This window comes from Eriocheir sinensis, unplaced genomic scaffold, assembly GCF_024679095.1.
Source record: "Eriocheir sinensis breed Jianghai 21 unplaced genomic scaffold, ASM2467909v1 Scaffold388, whole genome shotgun sequence".
Classification (NCBI taxonomy): Eukaryota; Metazoa; Arthropoda; class Malacostraca; order Decapoda; family Varunidae; genus Eriocheir; species Eriocheir sinensis.
Genome location: NW_026111707.1, coordinates 52,433 through 73,354, shown reverse-complemented (window position 1 = coordinate 73,354; position 20,922 = coordinate 52,433). Strand labels below are relative to the sequence as shown.

At 51.3% G+C, this 20,922-nt stretch overlaps 1 protein-coding gene and 1 long non-coding RNA gene across 2 annotated transcripts; one reads left to right on the top strand and one right to left on the bottom strand.

Annotated features, from left to right (window-relative positions):
* Positions 1-13,286: 13,286 nt before the first annotated feature.
* LOC126992033 (uncharacterized) lies at positions 13,287-14,131 on the top strand. The gene is made up of 3 exons (XR_007746097.1): positions 13,287-13,352; positions 13,557-13,720; positions 14,078-14,131. It is a non-coding gene; the product is annotated as an uncharacterized LOC126992033 (long non-coding RNA).
* Positions 14,132-15,681: 1,550 nt separating this feature from the next.
* Positions 15,682-19,953, bottom strand: LOC126992034 (putative nuclease HARBI1). Its single transcript, XM_050850706.1, has 4 exons — positions 19,838-19,953; positions 18,643-18,769; positions 17,980-18,108; positions 15,682-16,616 (listed from the first exon to the last, which is right to left on the bottom strand). The coding sequence occupies exons 2-4, from the start codon at positions 18,755-18,757 to the stop codon at positions 15,682-15,684; spliced, it is 1,179 nt and encodes a 392-aa protein (XP_050706663.1). The 5' UTR covers positions 18,758-18,769; positions 19,838-19,953.
* Positions 19,954-20,922: the final 969 nt, after the last annotated feature.

Sequence of the window (20,922 nt, the reverse complement as noted above, 5' to 3'; positions counted from 1 at the left end):
AAATCTGTGGGAGAAACAGGGCTACGTGGGAGGTGTCGTGGGAACAAAAAAATTGTGGAAATTTTGTGGAAATGTTGGTAAATTTATGGGAATTTCACAAAAATGTTAAATAATGCATAATATCATAATTATTATACAGAGAGAGAGAGAGAGAGAGAGAGAGAGAGAGAGAGAGAGAGAGAGAGAGAGAGAGAGAGAGAGAGTGGTGGTGAGGGATGGATGGGTGTGCTACCTTTACGCCATCAGAAACAATGGTAAAGAATTTTAATGCCAAAGATGCTGATTGGAAGGAAGTGGAAGATGAATGGCTGATAGATTAGTAGGAATAGTGAGGTAAACATATGATGAAAGTAACAATGTAACAGATAGGCTTACATTGAATATATCACAGCTGTGGGTAAGTTAATCAACATTATCTGTTTATGTTTATGCAAGCTATAGGCCCCTTAACTGTGGGTAAATTAATCAACATTACCTGTTTATTTATGTTTATCCAAGCTATAGGCCCCTTAACTGTGGGTAAATTAATCAACATTACCTGTTTATTTATGTTTATGCAAGCTATAGGCCCCTTAATGTACATGTACTGATATATGCTACCTAAATAATGTGTAAAGCAACATGTTAAACTTTCTCTATCCTTAATTAAATTTGTGGATTTTTTTTGTTGAAATTGTTTTCATGACGTGGGAAATCTGTGGGAGAAATGAAGCCCATCTATGGGAATTTGGCAATTTTGAAGTGGCAACCTAACTGGCCGGCCCCAACCAGACCTGCTGCATTCGCCTGACAAGACGTCTGCCCCGCTCGCTCCGCTCCAAGTCAACAGTACCGCGATGAGTCACTCGCCAGTGTTGCCCGAATTTTACCGTGCGCTGACCACCCCGCGCACGCTGTCCGGCCCGCTCGCCCGGTGACGCGCTGCCCCGTGCTGCTCACCACGCTGTGGGCCTCCACCTCGCGCCAGCTCCCAGCACACTACTGCACCTGACTTGCCGTGTACGTGTACACACGCACTGCCTGTGCGCTACCTGTTTTTGGTATTAAGACCAGTGCTACAGCTGCCAATTAGAGACCCCCACTCTTTTCCGACGCCGAACCCTGAAGGAGTGCCAGCGTAGGGCACGTCCACGAAAGGGGCCCTCAGAGGGCTGCTTACTGGGAACTGTGGGATGGCCGCAGGGACCCTTATAGGAGACAGACCCGAAAGGGGCAACGACGGGCCCAGTCTGAGGACCATTTAGCCACCCGTCGTTGTAGGCCACTGGCATTTAGCCCCCTCCCCTTCCCCTTAGCTAGCTGTGTTGCCGTCGGGGGCGGTCTTGTTTTTAGGACTAGGCATTACGTACTGCTCCCTGCTTCTCCGTCATGGGGAAGCATAAATCTCGTCGTAAGTTTACCCCCCCGCCTGCTGGTAGCGCTCCTACCCGCTCTCCTCCCTCTCCTCCGCCCGCTCGCGGTGCTGCTTCCCGTTCCCGCTCTCCTCCCTTTCCTCCGCCCGCTCGCGGTGCTGCTTCCCGCTCCATCTCTGCCACCGCTACTCAGCACTCCTCTGCTACTGCTTCTTCTGCCCCTCCCCCAGCTGTCTCTGACTCTGACCCCGGCCCCGCGGTTCCCCCCCCCGCCGCCGCGGGCCCGGGTGGCCCATCTGACTCTGGCCCCGGCTCCGGCCCTCCCCCCGCTGACTCTGACTCTCGCCCTGGCATCCCCGCTGACTCTGACTCTCGCCCTGGCGGCCCTGCTGACTCTGACTCTGGCCCTGGTGGCCCCGCTGACTCTGACTCCGGCCCTCCCCCCTCTGTCCCTCACTCTGGCCCCGGTTCTGTCGGCCCTGCTACTCCTGGCTGTGGCCGTGGCCCCGGTTGCTCCGCTGCTCCTGAATCCGGCGCTGGCCGTGACGCCCAGCATAAGCGTGCCCGCTGCTCCTCCTCCTCGTCTGCTGCCTCGTCAACTGAGGGCTTACCTCCTGACGAGCCCGCCGACCCCTCTACTGCTCGGGCGTGTAAGTCGCGGCGGGTGCACGAGCACATGGAGGACTCTGACTCGGAGTCGGGCTTGCTCTCTTCGTCCGAGTCGGAGATTATCGTGGATGAGCTCGACGAGGAGGCTGCTCCTGCACCCCCCGGGCGCAATACCGAGTCACCCACCAGCAACCCTGAGGGTGATGACGGCTGGCAGACGGCAGGCCCCAAGAGACAGCGTCGCTCCTCCACGGCTGCTTCTGCTTTGTCCGCCGGCGCTTCTCCCACTACTACCTCGCCGAACAGCTCGCCCCCTCAGCACCCCTCTCGCCACCAGTCTTCTCTGTCCCCACCACCTCTGCGTCCGCCCTCCGCCGCCCACCGCTGCTCAACCCGCTTCCCCGCCGAAGATTCTAATTCCAGCTACCCCTGGATTCGAGACTACTCTCGATCTCGCCGAGGCGCTGGAACACCAACTGCAGCAGCGTCTATCCCTCAAGTTCCTCGAATCCGGCTGTGTGCTTATCACGCCTTCCGGACAGGCCCAGCACGACACCCTGCTTGGCGTGAGGGAGGTGAACGGGAAACCAGTGAACCTGAGGGTGGCCCCGGGGGCCAACACCAAGGGCGTGCTCCTCGCCTACCCAGTGGCCATGCCTCTGAAGCCACTGCTTCGCCATCCCCGTGTTTTGGAGGCGCAACGTTGCACGACGCGGGACGGGGCGACTCGTCAGGTGTTTATCACCGTCGCGGGGCCGCTGCCGGGCTCTCTGGACTTGGGAAGCTGGGGGGTATTTTACACCCACCCCTACAGCAAGGAACCGCTCCGATGCTACAACTGCCAACAGTTCGGTCACCATCGGGCCAGGTGCAGCTCCCCTCCGGTATGTGGCATCTGCTCGGCGAGGCACGACACAGAGCGGTGCCTCACCAAATACAAGGCGGGTCAAGAGATCACCAGGAAGTGCCCGAATTGCCATCAGGAGCACCACGCCTGTAACAAGAACTGCACCAACAGGCGTGCGCTGGTGGACAGGCAACGCACAGTGCAACAGCGTTGGGTTGGCACTCACCGCCCGGCTCCTCCCGGCTCCTTCCGATGGGGCAGCCAACTGCCTCCCGCGCCATCGGAGGTCCCGACGGCCCACCTCCCCCAGCCAGCCGATCAGGCACCTCCTGCCCCCCCTCCGTCCGCCAGGTACGAGGAGAGTTTCCCTCCTCTCACTCCCCAACGCCTGCCGTCGTCTCCGCCGACACAGCACACCGCTCGCCAGGTGCACAACCAGCCGCCCCGCGCTCCCGCTCACCGTCCCCAGCCCGCCACCAGCCAGTCCCGCTCCATCACCACAGCGGCTCCCGCCGCTGCTCCTCCGGGCCACATCCTCATCAAGAGGGAGGTGATGGTGGGCCTGTTGGAGGGCTTCGGGAGGATTATTGCGTCCGTCCTGAAGTCGGACGTCGAGCCGAAGGTCTTCTCGGACGCGGCGAAGGAAGTGGTAGGCAGCCTCTTCCCGGAGACGCCAGCCAGGCAGGCTGCCGCTCCACCTACGCAGACCAACTCTCCCGGCGGGCCGTTTCCAACTCCACCCACACCGCCCCCACCTGCTCTGGCAACCACACCTTCGGAGCCTCCTGCCCTCGCGCGCGCGGGCCACTTAGCGCCCCTGGCGACGCCCCCGCAAGTTGCAACCGCCCAGCATCCTCGATTGGAAACGCAGCCTCCTGCTCCCACCTCCCTGCCCACGACCGGGCTTCTGACCCGCCCGGTAATGAACAGGGACCCGCGCTCCAAGAGGATGTCCCTGTAGGTACCCGCCACTTCTCTGTCCTACAGTGGAACGTCTATGGCGCCCGCGCGAAGGCCAACCTCCTGCGTGCTACGTTAGCCCGTGACTCCCACGACGTGGTTCTCCTCCAGGAGACACTGCTGCCGGAACACCGCGTCCTCTTCTTCCGCGGCTACAGGTCTTTCTACCTCCCTGCCGTGGCCGGTCGGACACGCGGGTGTTGTATCCTGGTCAAGGATTCACTTCCTTGTTCACGAGTGCCTCACCCCGTGGCTTGCGGCGACGGCGTGGAGGTATTAGCGGTCGCCGTCAACATCAACATGACGCTCCTCACCTTCTACTGCGTATATAGTGGGCAGACGGCGGAGGACCCTGACTTTAGCGAGCTGTTCTCCCTTGCCGCCGAGGAGCCCACGTTCGTCGGAGGGGATTTCAACGCCCACCACGAGCGGTGGGGAGCCACGAGGCGTAATCGTGCGGGGCGCCTTCTCGCTGCCACCCTTGAGAAGGCCCCCGGGGTGGCGCTCCTCAACACTGGCGAGCCGACGCACCTCGCGGGGGGAGTTTTGGACCTCTCCTTCGTGTCACGGCCCTTGGAGGTTGACGCGGGCTGGTCGCTCCATCACCACCTTGTGAGCGAACACATCGCCACGGTGACCACTCTCCCTATTCAACCGCCTGTCCTCCCGCCCCGCCCTCCTCGTTGGAACCTCCGCAGGGCTGACTGGGTTAAATTCAGTCAGTGTCTTGACACCTACCTGGCTGAACACCCCCGACCTGATACTGTCGACGCTGCCGAGGTCCGCCTAGTCGCAGCCTTCCATTCCGCCATCCCCCTGTCCAAACGTCCACCTCTGCTTCACAGAGACAGGTGGTACTATTCCGAGGAGGTCCGGGAGATGAACCACCGAGTCAACATGGCGAGGAGGCTTAACCGTCGGGCCAACACCGAGGAAACCCGCCGACTCCTCAGAGCTGCTGTCCGCTTAGCCAGGGAGACCGTTGACAGAGTGAAAGAGGAGCATTGGCTTGCATGGTGTGCCTCCCTGGACTCCACCACACCTGTGTCCCTCCTGTGGCGAGAAATTCGCGCGGTCGACCGGGGGGCCGTCTCTACCCCCGGCCTCAAGAGGAACCTGACCGCCTCGCCATGCTTTTTGCGTCAAGGGCTTCTATGGCACGCCTTCCCCACGCGACGAGGTTGCGACAGCAGCAAGTCAACCCAGGGAGATGGCTGGAGTACCAGCGGGCCTGCCTCCTGCCCCACCAAACTGACGCCGCTATACAACCGCACGAACTCCGGCGCGCCATTCCGGGGCGGAATACATCGCCGGGAGCAGACAGGGTTAGTTATACCATGCTCCAGAAAGATAGCCCTGCCATGGAGACTGAACTGCTCCACCTGTTCAACCTTTCCTATGCCTCCCGCGCCGTCCCAGCTGCTTGGAAAACGGCCACGATAGCCCCCGAAAGCCGGAGACACCACGCAGCACCGCCCAATATCCCTCCTCAACTGCCTGGGCAAGACCATGGAGCGGATCCTTCATTCCCGCTTGGAATGGGCGCTGGGTCCCCTCCACCACCACCTGTTCGCCTTCCGCCGGGCCAGAGGCAGGAGGGAGTGTGTGTCGACCCTCTTATCCAGCATCACTGGCTGCAAGGCGGTCGTAGTGTTCCTCGACCTCGAGAAGGCCTTTGAACTAGCCTCCACGCCGGCCATTCTCTCGACCCTAGCAGCAAAAGGCGTTCGTGGCCGCCTCATCAGCTGGGTTGGGGATTATCTCCAGGGACGCACTGCTTCTGTATGCTACCAGGGCACAACATCTGGCGTGCAGTCCTTCGACAACGGGACTCCGCAAGGGGGCATCCTCAGCCCTCTGCTATTCAATCTCCTTGTAGAGCACCTTGTCGCCCTCCACACGAATGAGCAAGTCAGAGTTCTGAGTTATGCGGACGATATTGCCATCGTCGCTTCCGGATCCCGCCACGTGACTCGAGCTCGCGCCATGCTTCGCCGCCTCCTTGACTCCTGCTCTCTCCTCGGCCTTGTCCCCAACCCGGCGAAGACAAAGGCCATGGCCTTCCGGTACTCCACCCCTCCGGCGCCTTTCCTCTTGAACGACGTGCCAGTCCCCTGGGTTCCCACTTCACATACCTGGGGATGGTGATCGACTCCCGCCTCTCCTTCCGACCTTATGTGGCCTTCATTCGGGTCAAAATGATGGCCAGAGTCAACACGATGAGGGCCTTGGCGGGGCGCTCATGTGGGGCGAACGACCGGGTCCTCCGCTCCTACTACGTGAGCGCTGTCCGGTCCTGCTTGGACTACGCCACACCATGCCTCTTGACGGTACCTCCCGCCTCTCTGGAACCCCTTGAGACCGCCCAGAACTCCTCTCTCAGGACGCTCCTTGGCGCGCCTCGCTGGACGACGTGCATCTCCCTGCGAGCCGAGGCCTTCATATGCTCTGTCACCGAGAGGGTCCGGCAGCTCGGTCTCGTCCACCTGATTACCCTGCTGCGTCGTCCAGAGGCAGCCCACCTCGCGGAGCGGGTGCGCCAGTCCCTTCACCACGACCCCCGCCTCTTCCATCGAGAAACATGGCCGTCCGCCGTGGCTGGGCTCCTGGGTGTGCATGCCCTGGCACACTTACTAACACCGCCCCCCGATCTCCCTGTGCCGGCTTATGTCTCCCCTCCTCCTTGGCGTCCCAGGCCGTTCCACCTCTCTCTGCGTCCTCTACCTGCCAAGAAGTCGCTGCTGCCCAACGAAGTCCTGAGGCGTGAAGCTGCGAGTCGGGTCACTGGTGCGCTGCCCCCTCAGACCGTGGTCTACTTCACTGACGGCTCTGTTCACCATCTAACAGGGGCTGTTGGTGCTGCCTTTATTGGTGGGGGGACCACGGCCTTATTCCGCCTGGCCAATGGCTGCTCCTCTACCCAGGCAGAATTGGTAGCCATCTCGATGGCCCTCCTTCACGCGGAGGAGACTGTAGCGGGGCCTGTGGTTATCCACAGTGACTCCATGGCTGCTCTACAGGCCATCAGCGGCGACCGAGTAGCTGACAACATCCGCCTCACCACCTCCATCTGGCGAACACTAGAGGCCTTAGAATCCACCGGCAGACGAGTTACCCTCAACTGGCTCCCTAGCCACTCTGGAGTAGGGGGTAATGATGCGGCTGACGCGGCGGCTAAGGATGCAACCCTCCTCCCTGAGGTAACGATCCACCTGCCACCCAACTTGGGCCTCCTCCGAACAACCATGCTGTCCAAGGCCGGGCGTAGCATAACTACTGACCTGGAGCACTCAGTAGCGGCGAACTCCCCATCGAGCTCCTGGTACGCGGCCGCCACTGATATGGGACGCTGGCGACTGGAAGCCTCCCACCCTCGCCCCGTCAGTGTTCTCCTACACCGCCTCCGCTTGGGGTATAAGTGCCTCTCCGAGCTCGACCCCGACGACATCAGATGGCGGGAATGTGAGCACTGCGAGGAAGAGCAGGACTGCCCGCTCCTGCACTACCTCCTCGAGTGCCCTGCTACTAGAGACCTAGCTGCTAACCCTGAAGGGCGATCGGCCCCAGCACTCCTTTTCCATCTGGGAGAGGAGGCCCTCGAACGCTTAGCAGTAAGCTACGCACCACCCAGATAAACACCAGGCATTCCTCCTAACGGGCCGTCTCCGGACTAAGGCCCGTTTTCCCTAATTGTCCCTAGGGGATAAATCTTAAGCAGCTGGCCGGCCCAGTGGAACGCCAGCACTCCTCGGGCGAGCAGCCGGATGACCCTTCTACGGAGGCGAGGTGGACCCGTGGGGTCATCCTCACTTAGGGCCACCCCTCCGTGGTCAAGTCGACCAGTCGGCTGCTCGCACGTGTCAGCTACGGGTGTCTGCTGGGCGCCTGACCAGAGAGCCCGTGCCTCCGTCGCTGCTCGCCGGCTCTTACTCGTGGCTGTGGCGGCGGCGGAGGCTTCCCCACACCCGCCGCACGCCAGCGGCGGGCTCCCTCCTGCGACGGGCCGTCGCACAGACAAAGGCCCGTTCCCCCTTTTTAGGGGGTAAACCCAATAAGAAGCTGGCCGGCCAGCACTCCTCGGGCGAGCAGCCGGGTGGCCCTTCTACGGGGGCGAGGTGGACCCGTGGGGTCATCCTCGCTTAGGGCCACCCCTCCGTGGTCAAGTCGACCAGTCGGCTGCTCGCACGTGTCAGCTGCGGGTGTCTGCTGGGCGCCTGCCCAGAGGGTCCGTGCCTCCGTCGCTGCTCGCCGGCTCTTACTCGTGGCTGTGGCGGCGGCGGAGGCTTCCCTACACCCGCCGCACGCCAGCGGCGGGTTCCCCCCTGCGACGGGCCGTCGCATAGACAAAGGCCCGTTCCCCCTTTTTAGGGGGTAAATCCTAAAAGAAAGAAAGAAGGCTGGCCGGTACAGTGGACCGCCAGCACTCCTCGGGCGAGCAGCCGGGTGGCCCTTCTGCAGAGGCGAGGGTGACCCCTCTGCGGTTATAGTCGACTGCTGGGCTGCTCGCTCGTGCACCGCTACGGGCTGCCCGTGGGGTCATCCTCGCTTAGGGCCACACCTCCGTGGTCAAGTCGACCAGCCGGCTGCTCGCACGTGTCAGCTACGGGTGTCTGCTGGGCGCCTGACCAGAGAGCCCGTGCCTCCGTCGCTGCTCGCCGGCTCTTACTCGTGGCTGTGGCGGCGGCGGAGGCTTCCCCACACCCGCCGCACGCCAGCGGCGGGCTCCGCCCTGCGACGGGCCGTCGCACAAAGGCCCGTTCCCCCTTTTTAGGGGGTAAACCCAATAAGAAGCTGGCCGGCCAGTGGAACGCCAGCACTCCTCGGGCGAGCAGCCGGGTGGCCCTTCTACGGGGGCGAGGTGGACCCGTGGGGTCATCCTCGCTTAGGGCCACCCCTCCGTGGTCAAGTCGACCAGTCGGCTGCTCGCACGTGTCAGCTACGGGTGTCTGCTGGGCGCCTGCCCAGAGAGCCCGTGCCTCCGTCGCTGCTCGCCGGCTCTTACTCGTGGCTGTGGCGGCGGCGGAGGCTTCCCCACACCCGCCGCACGCCAGCGGCGGGTTCCCCCCTGCGACAGGCAGTCGCACCGACAAAGGCCCGTTCCCCCTTTTTAGGGGGTAAATCCTTAAAGAAAGAAGGCTGGCCGGCCAGTGGAACGCCAGCACTCCTCGGGCGAGCAGCCGGGTGGCCCTTCTACGGAGGCGAGGTGGACCCGTGGGGTCATCCTCGCTTAGGGCCACCCCTCCGTGGTCAAGTCGAACAGTCGGCTGCTCGCACGAGTACCGCTACGGGTGTCTGCTGGGCGCCTGTCCAGAGAGCCCGTGCCTCCGTCGCTGCTCGCCGGCTTTTACCCGTGGCTGAGGCGGCGGCGGAGGCTTCCCTACACCCGCCGCACGCCAGCGGCGGGTTCCCCTTTGCGACGGGCCGTCGCATAGACAAAGGCCCGTTCCCCCTTTTTAGGGGGTAAATCCTAAAAGAAAGAAAGAAGGCTGGCCGGCACAGTGAACCGCCAGCACTCCTCGGGCGAGCAGCCGGGTGGCCCTTCTGCAGAGGCGAGGGTGACCCCTCTGCGGTTATAGTAGACTGCTGGGCTGCTCGCTCGTGCACCGCTACGGGCTGCCCGTGGGGTCATCCTCGCTTAGGGCCACACCTCCGTGGTCAAGTCGACCAGTCGGCTGCTCGCACGTGTCAGCTACGGGTGTCTGCTGGGCGCCTGCCCAGAGAGCCCATGCCTCCGTCGCTGCTCGCCGGCTGTTACCCGTGGCTGTGGCGGCGGCGGAGGCGTCCCTAGACCCGCAACGAATTTGCATTGCTCGCCCTCCCCTTACAGGGCCGCCATTTGGCCAAGGCCCTGTCCCCCTTTTATGGGGGTTAATCTTAAAGGAAGGCTGGCTGGCACATGGTCATTCCAACCTGGCAGCGGTAGCAGCAAGACCTCAGCCCCGCTCTCTCCAGCTCGCTCCGCCAGCCGTGCTCTTTAGAGAGCTATCGCGCAAGCGGAGCAGTCATCCTTCCCTGGGTCACCCGGGAGGTGTCTGAGCCCGCTACATTATGCTGCTTGTCACGTAGCTACGCCCATACTAAGCTGCCAACCGCTTACACTTGCGGTTCCCCAGACTTGTGTATCGACACTCCTCCTCCTAAAGTTGAGCAGTCTGCCCTTGTCTGGGTTTTCTTTTACATCACTCAGTCTGAGTAAGGAGAACGGACTTCCTGCTATCGGGGCAGACCGTGACGCTACTCGTGACCCCCTCACGGCGTTTGTGGGCTTAGTCCCACAAGCTGCGGGGGCTCGGTAGCAGTCTCGGCTGCACTGTGTTTGCAGTACTTTTTCCTGCTACTTTCCTTCTTTTTTCCTGCGAGACTTCGGTCTCGTATTCGCTCCGAGTCCCCCCGGGCAACCTGCACCCCTTAACCCATAAACCTCGGGCTAGGGGTCTATTGTCACTCTCCCAGCGCGCGAGCGATACTGCACATTTTTGGAAAAATAGGTGTTGTTCACCAATGCCCTGTGTGGTAATTTCAAACGAAAACATAGTAGTTTTTACTGCTATCTCATCGCCAATCCTTCCTCCTCATGATGAAAGATATTGGAAGTGTCTAGGTTGAACCACGGCAGAGATATGATGTTGGGAAGAGGTACCATTTTCGGCCAAGCCGAGCGCACTTGTTCGTGCGGGTGCTGTTGACCTGGGCCTTGGGCTTAGATTGTCAAAACCTCCCTTCCCCCTTCACCGACGGCTCCACACGACGGGAGAACTCAGCACTGTAATGGCGATCGGAACCGTCAAATCCTCCCGCCTCTTCCCCCTTCGAGTACCTGGATCACGGAGGGGTTGGTACGTCGGTAGGTTTGTTTACATGCGCATCGCTATCTTCATTCTGTTTTTCGTCTGCTGGCGGGAAGGAGTCATCACCACCTCTCCAAGTTTCCCTGCATTTACTTACAAGGTAGGACATTTTCGCCCATTGTATGATGTTGTTTGTGTGTTTATTGATGGGGTTAACCTTTGTGGGAAGGCAAACAGCTTGCTTTGGGTCTAGTTAGCCTAATTGAGGGCGAGCTGACTACAGCCTGTTGGGCTCTCGTCAGCCCCACCCGTATGACTGGATTTACTCATCATATGACCCATTGTATGATGTTTGGGGTGTGTTTTGGTGGGGGTCACCTTTGTGGGAAGGCAAACAGCTTGCTTTGGGTCTAGTTAGCCTAATTGAGGGCGAGCTGACTACAGCCTGTTGGGCTCTCGTCAGCCCCACCCGTATGACTGGATTTACTCATCATATGACCCATTGTATGATGTTTTGTGTGTTTATTGATGGGGTTAACCTTTGTGGGAAGGCAAACAGCTTGTTTTGGGTCTAGTTAGCCTAATTGAGGGCGAGCTGACTACAGCCTGCTGGGCTCTCGTCAGCCCCACCCGTATGACTGGATTTACTCATCATATGACCCATTGTATGATGTTTTGTGTGTTTATTGATGGGGTTAACCTTTGTGGGAAGGCAAACAGCTTGCTTTGGGTCTAGTTAGCCTAATTGAGGGCGAGCTGACTACAGCCTGTTGGGCTCTCGTCAGCCCCACCCGTATGACTGGATTTACTCATCATATGACCCATTGTATGATGTTTTGTGTTTATTGATGGGGTTAACCTTTGTGGGAAGGCAAACAGCTTGATTTGGGTCTAGTTAGCCTAATTGAGGGCGAGCTGACTACAGCCTGTTGGGCTCTCGTCAGCCCCACCCGTATGACTGGATTTACTCATCATATGACCCATTGTATGATGTTTTGTGTGTTTATTGATGGGGTTAACCTTTGTGGGAAGGCAAACAGCTTGCTTTGGGTCTAGTTAGCCTAATTGAGGGCGAGCTGACTACAGCCTGTTGGGCTCTCGTCAGCCCCACCCGTATGACTGGATTTACTCATCATATGACCCATTGTATGATGTTTTGTGTGTTTATTGATGGGGTTAACCTTTGTGGGAAGGCAAACAGCTTGCTTTGGGTCTAGTTAGCCTAATTGAGGGCGAGCTGACTACAGCCTGTTGGGCTCTCGTCAGCCCCACCGTATGACTGGATTTACTCATCATATGACCCATTGTATGATGTTTTGTGTGTTTATTGATGGGGTTAACCTTTGTGGGAAGGCAAACAGCTTGCTTTGGGTCTAGTTAGCCTAATTGAGGGCGAGCTGACTACAGCCTGTTGGGCTCTCGTCAGCCCCACCCGTATGACTGGATTTACTCATCATATGACCCATTGTATGATGTTTTGTGTGTTTATTGATGGGGTTAACCTTTGTGGGAAGGCAAACAGCTTGCTTTGGGTCTAGTTAGCCTAATTGAGGGCGAGCTGACTACAGCCTGTTGGGCTCTCGTCAGCCCCACCGTATGACTGGATTTACTCATCATATGACCCATTGTATGATGTTTTTGTGCATTTCCTGACAGGGTTACCCCTTGTGGGTAGCCAAATATATTTCTTTGAGTCTGGCTAGCCGTAGGGAGGGAGCACTGACGAGACCACGTTGCCCTGGCCATGACCAATTATAATTATCACTGCCTTGACTGGCCACTTTATGGGCATGTGCCAGTTTTTAGGGTATTTTTGTTTGTTTATTGACGTAGCTAGCCTGTGTGGATACTTAAGTAGCTTATGTGGCTTGCAGGGAAGGATTAAAGCACCTTCATTCCATTTGTTTTGAGCTGACGTCAACAGCAGGCAGTCTCCACAACACCACCTCAGCAATAACATAATCATTTACTGACCAGGTACAAACAGATGCATAAGCTAATTATGATTTTTAGCTGTGTGGTGAGCTATATAACCTCTGTGCAGGATAAATACGTTTCCAAGAGCTACCATTGGCTACCAGCAGTGTGCACAGGGTCTACCCCATAACTCCCCTTACCACCTTATTTACTGACCAGGTGCAAACACATACATGAATCTGTTTTAGTTTTCAAGCGGTGTAGTGAGCTATATAACCTCTGTGCAGGGTAAATACGTTCCCATGAGCTACCAGCAGTGTGCACATGGTCAACCCCATAACTCCCCTGGCCTACCTAAGTTACTGACCAGGTGCAAACACAACTTGAATCTGTTATAGTTTTCAAGCGGTGTAGTGAGCTATATAACCTCTGTGCACGATAATGTAATGTAAACTAATGTAACCACACATGTATTATCTGGGTTCATAAATCATACTTAAACTGGTATAAGGTTAAATTAATGTAAGCAAGGACACCTGCCTATTTATGCTATGGCATAAAATCAAATACGTTTCATCGACAATACGACACTTATATAATATTACCTTCTACATTGGCTTTCCTTACAGCACTAACTAGTGACGATGGCATCCCTGGAGCAGTGCCTGAGGACAGGTCCCATTTCGCCCCCGGCAAGAGAGTTGCTATTGGGCCTAATAGCTGAGGAACCAATCCTACTCAGCCTAAAGACTGACGGGAGGATACTCCTACAGAAGAGGGAGGCCTGGGCGATAATTACTGAAAATTCAAGGCCCACAACATGGGGCCCCAACGGTCAGAGGTGCAGCTCAAGAAAGTTTGGGAGCGACTGAAAGTCAAGTAAGTGAAGAAAAATATCTCTGTACACTGTGAACAATGCCCTTCTGAACAACACTTTCATTAATGGCCCCAAGTTCTAAAATTTTATTAAATTTAATATATTCATCATTTATTCAAGAACTGCACCACCAGTACAACAAATATCTATCTATATCTATCTATCTATATCTATCTATCTATCTATATCTATTTATTTTATTTTAGGGCGAAGAAAAGCAAGGCTGACTTGAAACGGTAGGTGTTCAAAACTGGTGGTGGCGCGCCTCCACCAGACATGACCTCAGATTGTGAGCAAGTGCTCACACTCCTCGGGGATGACATTAATGACATCGGCAACCCCTATGATGATGATGCCTTGCCATCTCAGCGTAAGTATACAATATAATCAATTTGCATTATAACAGGTAAATGATGTATACATAGGAAATATGAATGTTAAATACGTATGAATAGTAGATATGGATATCTTGACATTACAATTATTTTGTCATGAAATAATGGAACTTCATCACATGGGTATCATCCTGAATCCACATTATTTGATGCTGCCGTTGTTACACTTGTTTCATTACTCAATTCAACTCAGCCTAAGCTGTGTCCTCCCCAGACATCTCATCAAAACTCTGTGTTCCAATGAGTCTTCGACCGATTATACAGGTTTTGAGTAAATTAAGTTAAATAATGCTGTACTATACTTGTGTTTACTCAGATGTATTTATTCCCAGCAAAGTCGAACCACCATGGTCGACTCATCCGATTTTCAAGGTCTCTTGTGAGAGGTAAGATGTTACACTCATAAGGAGAATAGCTTATAAGTAAATACCTCGTAAGCAGGTGTTCTGCCTGTTTATATATCCCGAAGCTCAACACACACTTAAATGCATCACAAGTTTTATTATAAATGAACATAATAACAGTGCCATTGAACGTGGCAGTAATGGGTCTGAGGTGCTTCCTCTGTATTTGGTGGGAATTTCTTCTTCCTAAAACTGTTGGCGAGAACCATAATCGTTTGAGAACATTGCCACTTAAATATGTAAGCGTAAATGGAGGTTATTGAACAAGTACAGTGGTGTACATTTCCAATAATCATAATCCGATCCAATCTTTGTTTGATGAACATAGCATCTGTATAGCAAGCATATTATTTAATATGCCAATTTGTGGTGCTGAGTCAGCAATCATGGGGGCAGTTCTAGAAAATTAAAAATTTTAATTGATTGATAACGCATCTGTTTTCAGACAAATATGCCAGATGACACGTACACCACTGCATTTCATTAACAGATGTTTTCATCAACTAATAATTTATTTTACTCTACTGCCAGCACGCTCCGACATCTGGTGTGAGTTGGTGAGTTCGAACCACTGGCACCAACACCAGATGAAGAACAGGGCGGCAACAAAGTTGGGGAAACAATTGTGCCTGCCAGCCCCGTAAGGATGACGAGCAGGCAACGTCGAGCCGGGAGGTGGAAAGCGGGCGAAGACGTAGAAGTCCGGGAGATAGTGAAGGCCAGCACAAGCAGGGACGACGAGTTTCAGAACAAGAGGGCAAAATTGATGGACATGCAATTACGATACATGGAGTTGAAGCTTGAGGAGGCTGAAGCCAGAAAAGAGGAGGCAAAAGAAAAAGCTTTAGAAGCAAAATGTATCGACTCATTGCAGAAAAGAGCACGCAAACTGCACATGAGATATATGTAAGAGCATATATAATATATATAAAAAGGATGAACTAGTAACCATTGTTTTAGTAACTTTTGTTCCTAAAACATCTCACTTTTCTGTAATTATCTGCTGTCCTAGTGTGTGCAAAGAATACATAATAATAGGTCACTTTGGTAAGTTCTTAGAAATGAAAGGTTACAACTTCAGGGTAACAAGAATTTTATTTTATAATAAACAATATAAATAAAGCATTTTCATACATGCAAAAAATACAGTGCACAGAACGGAAGCATAATCAACTTAATATTGAAGAGTATTATTATATCAAGAAAGGTTTCAGGGCTGAAACTGGTGCGAGATAAAAAAAATAGGAAATTCATGGTGGACAGAGGAGATAAAGGTGATAGAAAAAGAGGAAAGGAACTTTATTAGAAATCTCAAGAAAGTAATATGGAGGCGCAAGTAAAAAGGAAAGAACAAAAAATAAAGAGAATGCAATATGGAAGTAACCATAACATTAAAAGAAAGGAAACAGCGATTTGATAAAGAGTTTGGTGAAAGACTAACTGAAAACTATAAAGGGGATAAAAAATCATATTGGAAAGTAGTAATATATGAATAAATTCAGAACACATCTCCCCAAGTACAATAACTGAGCTCATGACGGAGAAAGGAAAGATAGTGAAAGAGGGGGGACGCTGTGAAAGAGCTGGGAGCAGTCGTCCATGATGAGGATGAGGTTCAGAAAAATCCTGATGATTTGTTGACGCTTCAATCTGCCTTGTGCATTTCCCTGCCTGTCTACTGGAACTCCATTATGAAGGGCATTGACATTGATTATTGCATGTTCCGCTCCATCTTGTGGCATGACCAGTCTAGTTTTCACAGCTATATTATGTAAGACTACTGCTGCAACAATGATTGCTTTAGTTGTATCTAAACTAGTCCTCATTTTCTTTCCTAAATATGCAAATCTTTTTTTTAAGACACCAAATGCACGTTCCACTGTATTCCTGGTATGGGTGTGACTGCTGTTGTAGGCTCGCTCATGATCGTTGGTGGGAACTGCTACCGGTGTTAGGAGATACCTCTTTAGGGCATAACCAGCATCTCCAAGCAGGTGGTATTGTGGTTCCAAAGTTTCTTCTAACTGTGCACAAAGTCTGCTGTTGTCCAGAATTCTACTGTCATGTACACTCCCAGGCCAACGAGCAACAACGTTGTGAAAAAGCAGATCGGGACCACACACAGCTTGCACATTCATTGAAAAGTAACCCTTCCTGCATCGGAACACTTCAGGATTTGCAACAGACGGTCTCACTATAGCTATGTGTGTACAGTCTATTGCACCAATAACCCCAGGCATGCCATGGATAGCATAGAACTCTTGAACAGTCCTCTGCCGATCATTCCCAGAGGGCGCCATTATGTGATGCCTGCTCAAACTAGCCACTGCTCGTGACACCACCTTCAAGCACTGGCTAACTGTTGTCTGGGAGACATCATGGCAGTCACCTAATGTCATCTGGTGATCCCCAGACATCATGCAGCGTAGTGCTATCAGTGTCTGTAAATGTGCTGGGACAGGACATCCTGTGAGAAAAAGAAAATTAAAGTTATAGTTTATTTTAAGTAATCAATCCCCAAAAGGGAAGGATGAACACCTGAGTTGGTTGCACTGTAATGTGGATTACAGCAAGGGCTAAACCAGTGGTTCTCATACTTTTCCTCTCCATTCTTCCCTTCATGAATTTTCAACATTCCTGCGCCCCCCCTTTATTTTTCTGCATAATCTCATCCCGCCAATCAAAGGTAAGAAAAGAAATAACATTCATAATCCTGAAACTATGTAGAAATGTACTCTTTGCAACAACCCGCCATGGCCCCCACTTGGAGAACCACTGGCCTAAACATTTTTGGAGCAGCACCCCACCAATTTATGCTTTGAGCCACCACTGCTAGGGTCACCATTTCATGATTATAGTAAAATGGGGTAAGAAAAGTGCAAAACCTGAAACTTTTTCCACAGGAGAAGTTTTCCTGTATATCCATCATGACTTCTCTGATACATATAAACTTCTATCCGTATCATAATATAATGTCAAATTGAGCCTAGCATACGTAACAGTATTTAATATGAATATTTTCCTCTGATTTTTTCTTAACCCAAAAAGGGGTGAAAAATATCATGTTCAGGTAAGAAAAATATAGTATATTTTGGAGAAAAATGTATCCTTTAAATTTAAATATATGCATTTTATCTTGAAAAATATCAATCTGTTAAGGAAATACCTTAGTTTCACTCCAAAAATTTTGTAAGTACCATTATTTTAATATTTCTCAAGTTTAACACAAATGAATGCATGGGGCCATGAGGTTCGTCTCCCGAATCAGCTGATCACCATTCTCCGGTGCCCCCTCCTTCCTCTTACTATGATGATGACGAGTAAGGCATAATCATTCACGTAATTGATGTCCTTGGTCTTGTCCTTCGCCTTCAGGAGATCGTGCAAGGATGTTTTCTTTATTTGGTATTTTTCCATTAACTGCGCATGTGACATTCCTCGCTCGTATACCCATATTGCGTATGACCGCGCCATCAAAGCCATCGACTCATCTACAACGGTTACTATGCTCGACTTCTGGAAAAGCTACAACAAAAGAGTCTTGTCACAATTAACAGCGAAAGAGAAAATCTAAGTTCATGAAAGATACTTCAAAGTTTTGACAAACTTTTTTCGCCTGATCACGGAAAAAACGATCTTAAGCGCATACAAGTAACTGGTATTTCCTCAAACAGGCAAAGTATTGATTGCAAAAAAATGACCTATTTTTCGATGATAAAAAGACATCATTAGATTAATGGCATTAATAGATACGAGATGATTCGTTCTTACCCCATACACCCCTATATTTTTTCTTACCCCACTTTACTTATATAATGATAAGAAATTACCTCTGGAGTCAGTTGGGGCAGGAAGATGTTCTCGTATTTCTTCAATGAGATCATACATTGAATTTTTTCTTAATCTGAAACGATCAACAAACTCGTTGTCGCTCATTGCCGTGAAGGGATTCATCCGATCTGTAAGTGGAATAAACACAGTGAGTTTGCATTGGATATGATATACTCATTTCTATGTCACTGTTGCTGCGAAAGTCGGTTTTTAAGGCTTTGGGATAGAAGGGTGTGAATGAGTTTGGTAGCTGACCAGGGATATAACACTGTCACATTCACAGGTGTAATAGTGTAGGTATGTAATGTAAGGACTGGTACGTAATTGATACCAGCATAATACTTCCCCTGATTTCTTACTTGTACATAATATGTCACAATGCTTTTTTGGCACCTTGTACAAACATGGAAATTGATTTGGTAAAAAAATATATTCTCAGTAAGTGTACTCGCCAAGCCTCGAACTCGGGACTCCAGTATAGGTTAGCGACCATGGAACCAATCAAGAAGGCATGCACAAGGCTCGAGTGCCTTGCAAATTCAGTAATAATTTGTAGGGACGCTACATACGTAATATTATATACACTCAACCAATTTTCGTATATTTTTCAATAACTGGATTGAGGAACCAGTAAAATAGATACCTTCACCCCTCACTTATACCTGTGACAATCCTTCGAGGTCTACGGACGACAACTCTTGGGGCATCCATCTCCTCCAGCTCCTCCCATTGATCCCAGAGGTCGAATTCATCCCAAACATCATCGTAAGCAGCCATGATCACACAAACCTTTAAAAGCAAACATATAAATTATAACACATATGTCACCATGTTCTTATAGTAGATTCTGGATTACCACCAACATGAAATAAATAAACAGGTATATATAGCTAACCACATCAGTGCCACAGCAAACCAAACACTGGGGTTCCTCAGGAGGAATGTATACAACTGTACCCCTGACTTAGTACACTTAGCTTATGATACACTTGTGAGACCAACGCTGGAATACTGCTCCATGCTGTGATAGGTTAGAAAAAGTCAACACCAGGTTGGCTACACTCAGACAATTATAGTAAATTCAGGGGTAATTGTGTCGATTAACTCCACAGCTCTGTCACTTACCACTGCATAATTAGCCATTCCAACCTATCACACACTGTTGTGTTACTCTAGTTTTACCTGCGAATCAATCATATACTGCGTTTACAAGTGATAAAAAGAAATAAACAAATAACTAATCGACACAATTACCGATTCTGGATGACCACCAACAGTTCCTGGCTTCTGACCAAGTGAGATAGGTTTCTGTCCCCCTTTCTCTCTTAATGTTCATAAATTTTTATTATAAGTATATTAAAGAAATAAACTGGTCTACATAGCTGACCATGGGGGCTGCCCCCCTGGACACCCCACACCATTGCAGACTACTCATGGTTTTCTACTTCCTCTTATTGGTCATTGCAACCATAAAACACCTAAAACCTATCACTAAGTTTGGAAAATACCCTTGTGTGGTCTAATATTTGGTTAGTATGGTGACGGGAGGCTGGGCCGACTGAGCACATATTGGCATAGCCAATATTAACCATTGCAGGCTACTCATGGTTTTCTACTTGCTCTTATAGGTCAATGCAACCATAAAACACCTAAAACCTATCACTAAGTTTGGAACATGCCCTTGTGTGGTCTAATATTTGGTTAGTTTGGTGACGGGAGGCATGGGCCGAAGGAGCACATATTGGCATAGCCAGTATTAACCATTGCAGGCTACTCATGGTTTTCTACTTGCTCATACAGATCAACGCAATCATAAAACACCTAAAAAGTAACACTGCGTAAAGGAAATATGCTTACCTGGTCAGACAAATGGATGAAAAGAACGGAGGGGACATCAGAGGCAACGTGTGGCGCGGGGCAAGAGGTGCCCTGTGCTGTCCCTTCGTATCGCCTCTTCCCCCGCGCCGCAACGGGTCCCGTCGCGACCCAAAACAGTTTGACGGTAAGGATTTCGGCGCGTAGGGTCCCGTCGTCCGAAGGTAAGTTTTGACAATCCGGCCCTTGGTCTCCTGCCTCGCCCCGCGCCATCACACAGTACGTAGGCATCCTTTCCTACCAGCTCGATTATTCATATTAGGCTACATATTTCGTATGTTTGACTCTCATAAAAAATACCTTCTTACGAAAATGAATGTTTTTTTTTTATTACATGCAGAAAAAAGCTTCCATAAGCACAGTACAATTATGGCATATATACACTCATTAGGCTACATATTACGCAGGTTTGACGCTCATAAAATAACTCTTTACGAAACTGAATGTGTTTTTGCTATTATATGCGAAGAAAATCTTTCATAAACACTGTACAAATATGGAATACATAAACATATTAGGCTACATGTTACACGTGTTTGTAGCTTACATAAAAATAAATCCTTACAAAACTGAATAACTTCTCTGCCTTTATATGTACAAGAAATACTTTCATAAACAGAAATATAATTATATACTGCATACAAATAACACCCTATACAACTGGGTGCCATTTCTCCCTTTAAAAAAAAAATATATATATTATTAGGCACTACACGATTATTCATATTTGGCTACATATTACGCATGTTGGACGCTCACAAAAACTCCTTACGAATGCACAAAAAAAGTTATTATAAGCACAGCATAAATGTGGAATATATACACTCCTTAGGCTAAATATTGCGCAGGTTTGACGCTCATATAAATAACTCCTTACGAAACGGAATGTTTTTTTTTTTTTTTGCCAATGTATGCACAGAAAAATCTTTCATAAAAACAGTACAGTTATGAAATATATAAACATATTAGGCTACATATTACGCATGTTTGTAGCTTACAAACAATAACTAATTACAAAACTGCATGACTTATGTGCCTTTATAAGTACAAGAAATACTTTCATATTC